The following is an 8,493-nucleotide window of genomic DNA, read 5'->3' on the forward strand; positions in this document are numbered from 1 at the left end:
AGTAAACCTAGTCTGACTAGGAAAATAACCTTCGGTATTTTAGCAATAACTTTCGCGTATGACCTCGGAATGAGGTGATATAAGCTTTGTTAGAAAGATGTTGAAAAGACCTACAACTTTAGTATTTTGAGTTTTCCCAGATTCTAAGTGAATTATTGTGTAAAATCTATAAACTCTTAACTGGTTATTTTTCCCAGATTTTTTTCTCGTGCATGTTTTGTGCTGTAAAATCTATAAACTCTTAACTGGTTATTTTTCCCAGATTTTTTTCTCGTGCATGTTTTGTGCATTTGCACTCATATATTCATATATATGTATCGGATTGATCTCAAATCAATTCCTAGCATACTCTAATATTAATAAACATTATTTATCATAATATAATATGTTTATTATTATATCTCACAACATTCAGTATTACGGGGTTTTATAGAGGACTCTTCTAATGTTGCAAGAGTCTTGAAGGATGCGATGAGTATACCTTATGGACTTTCACTCCCTCAGAGTAATAATCTTTACATAGTATTCTATCAATTACAGAATATTTTTAGTTTTATGATATTTTTTTTCATTCATATTTTTATTCTTTTTTGTAGATAAATTTTATCCAGTTGACTGCGACTATCTAAATAGGCTAACATTTCTTGCTCCATACCGAGATTAAAGGTACCATCTTTCAGAGTTCGACCCTACTAATAATCGACAACGACCACGAAATTCAAAAGAAGTTTTCAACCATCGGCATGCGTCTCTTAGAATTTGTGTTGAGCGCATCTTTGGAGTTTTTAAGTCTAAATTCACTATTTTCAAGAGCCAACCTCCAGGTGTCACACAAATAAAGATGTTTGTTGCATGCGTAGGACTGCATAACTTTTTAAGATTGAAGAATACAAATGATGACTTTGACATTTCTGATCTTCCACTAGAAGATCCATGAAATGTTGCTAATGCAGATGATGACCCCGATGAAGAAGACGAGTTACAGGCTCAATAGACTCAACGAGTAGCGGCAAGAGCTTGGAGAAATTCAATGGCAGAGGCCATGTTAGATGATGGAAGTCGAGTCACTCTAGGAATTTAGATTTTTATTTAGTTGTAAAGTATTTTATTTTTTGAGATGAATAGTTATGCTTTATTGCTTTATATTTATAGTTATTACTAGACTAATCAATTACTAATCAATCTTATATTATTTTTAATATACAATTATTAACAATAATAATATATATCCACCATTACCCCCACCAAATATTATCCTATCAAATTATACAGCTTCATAATATTATCCACCATTATCCCACCAAATTATCCTACCAAATTATTCCACTTCAGAAATTATCCGTCATTGTTCTACTAAATTATCCCAGTGTTAAAAAATTATCCCATTTTACAAATTATCCCAGTTCAAATTAAAAAGTTCTAGATGGCTAACCCCCTCTAAAGATTTCTAACTTGAAGTCTTTCCTTTGATGGCCTTCAATCCAAATTCAAACATCAAATAATCATGAATACATAACGAAAACTGAATCAAGTCGTCCTAATCTGAACGCACTAAAGTGTATATGTTTAATTAGGAGATATGTTATTTGTTTTTGTACTGATGTATGGATATAGGTTTTGCTTATCCAAGCCCTATGCGTAAACTTATGACAAATAAAACTAATCATATATTAATTACTAACTTCAATCCTAATCCTATTCTAGTCTTACATACTAAAAATTTCGAACTTCAAGAAATTATACAACTGTTATACAAATAGAACTCTAGTTATAGTATTCAAGTACAATAAATTTCATAACACTTTTGTCTCCTTCAATAGGTATGTTCCCTAGGAATTTCTTGAAATTTTAACTACTGTTCCTACGCTTTAATGTTCTATGAATTAGGAAAAAAAATTCTTTAGAAAAATGATAACAAATTCATCACAGGTTGAGATAGAATTTTTGGATAAGCTATACAGTCGTTTCTTTGCTTTGTCTTTAAGAGTAAATGGGATAAATCTGAGCTTAATCGCGTCCTCAGATAACTCTCTAAACTTAGTCATGAGACACACTTCTACAAATTTGGATATAATAATATAGGCGTCTTCAGATTCATGTCCTAAGAACTTTGAAATCATGTTTATGAAGTGAGGTCTAAGCTCAAAATTAGACTCATTAACATGAAAAACCCTAACGCGAGATGAGATTGCATTCCTAGTTGGATAACATATGTCTTGAAGAAAGGGTGCATTCAGACGTGCCATTTCTTTAGTTTTAAAAATTAGTTCAACACAAATTAAATGATTTATATTATCCCTAATCCAAACTTGCATATACTAAAGCAAATTCTTTTTAGTTTTTATAACTAAAAAGGAATTTAGGAAAAGATCTAAGACAAATACAAGTTAATTAATTTTTTAATATTTTTATATTGTTTTAAAAGAAAAACTAAAAGATCTAATAAATTAGTGAGAGAAAAGAAGAATGATAAAAGAAAAACCTAAGTAAACAAATCAAGAGCAACCACTTGAAACAATCATCCTTACTTCTAAGATTAAGCCTAAACTCAACTAGATTAGCTCCCAACCAAAACTCCTTGAGTGAAAAGATTAAAGTTTACTTGTTCAACTAGCCAAGTAAAGATAATGTTAGAGGGAGGTCAATGACCAATTAAATACCTCTTTTCTTGTGTAGTATTTTACACAACCCCTAAATCTTACCTTACACACTAAGGGATTCAAGTAAACTTAACCTGATTCATTTAAGGATTTTTAATTCTTTAATGAGCTCGAGTCCTTATGGGCCAACATCATGAGTTTTTGAATGTTTGGTTTCGTGTAGTGGAGAATTAGTGATTTGTGAGCTTAATAAAATGGTGATGAAATCCCTCTTGATTAAGTGTTTTTGCCTTTAAGAGTATTTTCAAGTGAGTGCTCAATCAAAATACTCAAATCACTTTGGTAAATTCGTACTAACTATATACCACACAACCCTAAGAATTAAAAGCAACTACAAAAGAATGCAAAAAGAATATATTTTTTAACTAGAGCCAATAATAAAATAAATGTGAGAAAAAGAGTTCTTGTTTGAATTTAGCAGTTGTTCAAGTGTAGGGTGAATTTTATGAGGGTCATCAAGAAAAATATTTTTTATTAGTTCCTATTATCTCTAATGCGAAAAGCCTAACTAGAAGGTGAAATTAAAAATATTAGAAAAAGGACTCACCTATCAAGCAAATCTTTTTCTTTAATCTTCAACTTTCATTCTTCTAATTTAGTCTTTTACAAAGCAAACACATAAGTTAAAAAACCAAAATAGAAAAATTCTATTCTACAAGCACCTTCCTTAACAGTGATGCCAAAACTTGATTGGCATAAAAACATGCTAGTTGTAAGACTACAACTAACAAGTATATTATTAAAGATATCGAACTCATAAGGAAAATGTGTGTTTGAAAATTCTAAATATGGTTCTAAAAAAACATGGACAAAAAAGAGTAACAGTGAAAGAGTATAGATGTAGGGATAAATTTGTCACAAAAATAAAAAAAAACTAAAACAAGAGGGAAGAAAGAATAAGGAGGAAGCAACTAAAAAGAAAAGAAAAATAAGAAATAACAAGATCATAACAAAAATCAACAAGAGGGAGATCAAGAAAGGAAGAGAAAAATCAAATTAAGAAAGATCAATAGAAGAATAAATAGAAAAGTTAGAAATCTAGAATTGAATCCGGTAATTAAAAAACATAAATTAAAAAAAATCACATATATTTCTAAAAAAGCCCTTGGCTGGATGATTTCAAAGATTTTCCCAAGCATCACAATCTCTTTCTTACATGAACTTTCATTCCCACTTTCTCAGTTGTTGGTGGGTTCTTCCCAAAGATCTCTCTCCTTTTCAATCCTCTGATGCCTTTTTTTGGGTAAAAGTAGAAAGTACTCAAACCCATAAAGGATCCATCTCTAATGTGTTTATTCTCACTCAAGGTATATATTATATACATCCCAACGCATTAAACCCTGTATATACTACATTTTTCTTGCTTGCTTCCTTTGTTGGTCTCTTCCATTAATAAAAACTTTTAGATTGAATTTTTGAGGTACTGATCCACATGGGTCGTCTGATTGCGTCTTCTCCAACCAATTTCCTCTCATGGGTTTGCTGTGAAGTTGGAGGAAAAAAGTACAATAAATTCAATTTTTAACTGATTAAATTCAAGTGGGTGTAAGTTATTTCCTTTCCTTTTCCTTTTTGACTTTTGGACTGGGAATAAATGTAATATATTTTGATTGATTGACTGCTGCATTATGTCAATTTTATCTTTTCAGATTTGGCCCTTTTTTGATCTGGGTCTCCCTCAACAGCGAAGATTTTTTTTTTCAGTTTTGGATATAAGAGATTTCAGGTGAGTATTGATTATACGTTTACTGGATTACCAATGATTTGGGATGGGTACGTTCGATGTATGGTGTCTATGAGATCTTGACGGAGGATTCAGGATCTATAGATTATATCATTGGCCTTGATTCTTACTTACTTGGGTCTTTTAAATTTTTTTATTTCTTTCTTCAGTCTGATTTTGGTGATTCAAGCCATTGTATATTTGGATGGAGAATTTTTCTTTCCGCTGTATTTGCAAATCATCTAGTCTATTAGATTGGTTTTTTTTTTAATTCTTCAGACTACCTGTTCCCTCGTTTTGTGATCGAAATAACAAGCGAAATTGTACAGTAACTGTTATTGGTCATTATTAAGTTCCATTTTATCGCTCAATGGCGATTGTAAGTTTGAAAACTTAGTTTTTGGTGCCTTATTATCTTGAAGAATCCACTTTTTATATTGTTTTTGCAGGAAGACCATCTCTATTCATGTCCAGATAACATCTCAAGTATGGGTTGGCTGAACAAAATTTTTAAAGGTTCCAGCCACAAAGTTTCAGAAGGACAGTATCTTGGGAAATCTGGGGATGATAGAGTTTGGGATGATCCCTCAAATTCATTGGTAATTCAGAATCCCTTTCCCTTCTCCTTTAACACATTTGCTTGTGTATCTTTGAGTTTTTACTAAAAATCATTATCTAGACTGAAAAATTTCATACATCATATATACCCAACCCAGGCTAATTTAATGATATTGGCAACTTGTTAGAGGTTATATTTTGATTCCCTTTTATAGCTTCCCCTTTATAGTGCTGACTGCTATGTTGAAGTACTATATTGGCGGAATCATAAAGTTTGAAATCAACTGCACATAGATACTTTGATGTATGACCACCCTCTAATCAGATGCATATCACATACTTGGTACCTAAGTTGCATGCAAATGAGTATGAGTACCGATACGGGTGCGGATGCGGGTGCGGGTACGGGTACGGGTACGAGTCACGGCATTTTTGTGAAATATAGGGTATGGGGACACGACTATATATATATCTCAAAATTAATAATTTACATGAGATCATTATTATTTTTTAATTCATTTGCTATTTGAAATTAATTTCCTATCATATTTTTAAGTTTCTTTTATCTTTCATCATGTTGATTATTATAAATTAGAAACTGTTGGTTTTTTAGCTAGACACTCAAAACTACCCTTTTAAATCATAGTCTTTAAGTTGAATATAGGCTGAAACAACCGGACCCATGGCTAACGAGTTTCAGAAAATGGATATGAAGTGTAGGATATAGGTCCAAGAAGTGTATGACAAGTATTTTTTATTAAAACATATATCGTATAATTGAGTGCATGTTTGGGTAAATGTATTCGTACATCCAAGGAGCGTCCATGAAGTTTGGGTACGAGTAAGTGTCGGGTACGGGTATGACTTCATGAATGAAGTACCCAGGTAACATAGCTTGGTACAATACATGTTGGGTACATGATAGATACTCTAAAGTTTGCAAACGAGTAACAAGTTAGAGATCTAATATATGAGTGAAGAGCTTTTTCAGAGAAAATGTATGAGTGATAAGTTGTTTGTAGATATGTTGCAATTTTTAAATTGCCTACTTTTTCAATATGGGATATGATTGTTCCAATAATTATTGGGATATGTAACTTGAAGCATCTCATGACATATCATGTTCTTTTAAGTTTTAACCATTCTAGTTTTACAACTGCAAGCATAGTGTCAGAGGGCATGCTTCTGCTTTGCAACTGTATTTGATCATTTGATGTTTAAATAGTCGGACATGCGAGTGTGAGAAAGTTCGACCAGAAGGTCTTTTCTGAGCAAAATTTTGACTATTATCAGATAATGATTTGAAAGATGAATGAATACACCAGCAGGGAATCATTATTGGTTAACTTTTATGGTTAGTTGACCTTATGTAACCTAGGAAAGTTCTTGAAGAATAAAGGAAGGGTGATATTAAATTAGATATGAATTGAGTTTGTCTTAGGCATGATGTAATCCAAAAGGAAAAATGAAACCACTTTTGCTAGTGATATCTATACTACTATATTAAAAAGCAAAAACTACTACTATAGTACTATGTTAAAAAAAAGTGACGGTAGGAAAAGTTGAAGGAATGGGAAGAATTCTCCATTCCTTCAGCTTTGATTTTAGGGTAATATTAATTAGGGTAGGAATTGAGTTTGTCTTAGGCATGATATAATCCAAAAAACCAAATGAAACTACTTTTGCTGGTGGATATCTATACTACTATATTAAAAAACTAATACTATAGTACTATGTTAACAACATAGTGAGCATAGGAAAAGTTAAGGAAATGGGGGAGAATTCCCCATTCCTTCATCTTTGATTTTAGGGAAATTTTTCATTGAAGGAAAAGTGGTAGGTTTTAAAGAATAGACATTTTCTCCATCTCCTCTGCTTATTAAATGTGCTCTCTCTCTAAATCAAACAAAAAACATATAAATCCTTTTCAATCAAATATACAAACAGTTGAAATTTACAACCAAACTACAAATGAGGCCTTGAATGCTAGAGGTTGTGAAAGAAAAAACAGATGGATTTAAAACACTAAAATACTTCTATTAATATTAAGTCTTGAAATACAAAAAATTAAATAATAGTTATAACTGTCGAGGTTGGTTGAAGACTAGTTATAGAAAACTGATGCTAAGAAATCTTTTTTGCATTTAGATCAATGATAATTGGCATGGTATGGAATAGTGAAAATAAAGATACAAAAATATAGTGGCACAATTTGCTACTTAAATAGGTAAAAGAAAGTGTAACATTTTAATAGTTAAATTAATAAATACGTATCTTAGGCTAAGTTTGGCAAATGAGCGATGAACTAGTTTCCTTCTAAACAGGTTCAAAAGTAAACCATGGTGAGGGGTGGATAAAAAAAGAACTAGTTTGAGGCCAAAATCGGTGAACTAGGACCAAACCTTAGGACCAATGTTGTCTCCGCTTGGTCTTGTTTAATGAGTTTGCAAAACATTGCCTTAAACATTATTTTTTATAAAATATTTTGTATCAAATTTCTTGAAACACATTATTAAAGTTTCTAATTTAAAATTAATTGATTGTGTCCTAAAAGTACTATCTATGTTTATATAACTTAGTTATTTAGATCTTGTACATCATGTGTGTGCATATTGGCTATGACATTATAATTTCTAGATGCTCTATATGACTTTTGCGAACTGATTGGAGTCGGTTTTGGGTGCTTGTTTCCTCTAGAAATTCTATGTTTTGCTTTCTTGCGAAGTTCATTTTTCTTTGATTTGGATGTAGGATGCCCTGTCAGACTATGAAAATGAAGATATTGATCATGCTATTGCACTTTCCCTATCAGAAGAAGAGCAGAAGAAGGCTAAGGCAATTGGTTAGTGTGAGGTCTATTGGTTGTTTGCTTTTTATTTTTTCATGTTATTTGTATTTGTTTATAGTTTTTAACTTGAATAAGGGGATGGCCCTTAATAGATGACCCAAAATGTTTAGGATAAAGGTCATTTGTTCTTCCTGTTATCTGTAGTTTTTAGTTAACCGTTTTTTGTTCCTTTTCTTTGTCCTCCAACCCCTCCCACTTGCAGGGTATCAGTTTTACTCTATTACATTCTCCAAAGCAAAGGCAAAGAGGTGTGGATTGGCAAAGCTTTCTAGAGATAAAAATCTTAAGAGTAGGGAAGAAAATAAAAAGGACCATGATAATTGTTGAATTTAAGCAAGCTATGCACCATATTGCTGACTACTGTTTCTATTATTGCTTTTTGGTTCAGTGTGATAACACTGAAAAACAGTTATCCACCTCTTGGTTACTGCTGTTTTTAATTTTTTTATTTACCTGTATATTTATGTCCTTCAGACTAGCTCAGGGTTTAAACCTTGCTAGATACTCATGTCCTTAGTGGGCCAGGCTTAGCTTTTATTGATTTTTTCAACTTCATATTTGTGCAAAATGATGTTTTTGCTCTAAGATGTATTTATAGTAGTGCTATAGTATTTTGATATAATATGTAAATTTTTTTAAATGACTTGTTAATACTGCAATTTTCTTTCTCAATTAAAAGGTATTAAGCCCCACTCCCCCAACCA

At 31.7% G+C, this 8,493-nt stretch overlaps 1 protein-coding gene across 3 annotated transcripts in view; it reads left to right on the top strand.

Moving 5' to 3' along the window:
- Positions 3,696-8,493, top strand: part of LOC109820325 (protein DA1-related 1-like) — an 11,956-nt gene continuing 7,158 nt past the window's right edge. The window contains exons 1-5 of one of the 3 annotated variants that reach the window (XM_020386452.1): positions 3,696-3,967; positions 4,067-4,205; positions 4,310-4,386; positions 4,833-4,982; positions 7,693-7,783. In XM_020386452.1, the coding sequence (XP_020242041.1) occupies positions 4,872-4,982; positions 7,693-7,783 (202 nt within the window). In that variant the 5' untranslated portion in view covers positions 3,696-3,967; positions 4,067-4,205; positions 4,310-4,386; positions 4,833-4,871. The remainder of the gene's footprint in view (positions 3,968-4,066; positions 4,206-4,309; positions 4,387-4,832; positions 4,983-7,692; positions 7,784-8,493) is intronic. The other 2 variants (XM_020386453.1, XM_020386454.1) reach the window with 2 other exon arrangements.

Source organism: Asparagus officinalis, chromosome 8 (assembly GCF_001876935.1).
Source record: "Asparagus officinalis chromosome 8, Aspof.V1, whole genome shotgun sequence".
Classification (NCBI taxonomy): domain Eukaryota; kingdom Viridiplantae; phylum Streptophyta; class Magnoliopsida; order Asparagales; family Asparagaceae; genus Asparagus; species Asparagus officinalis.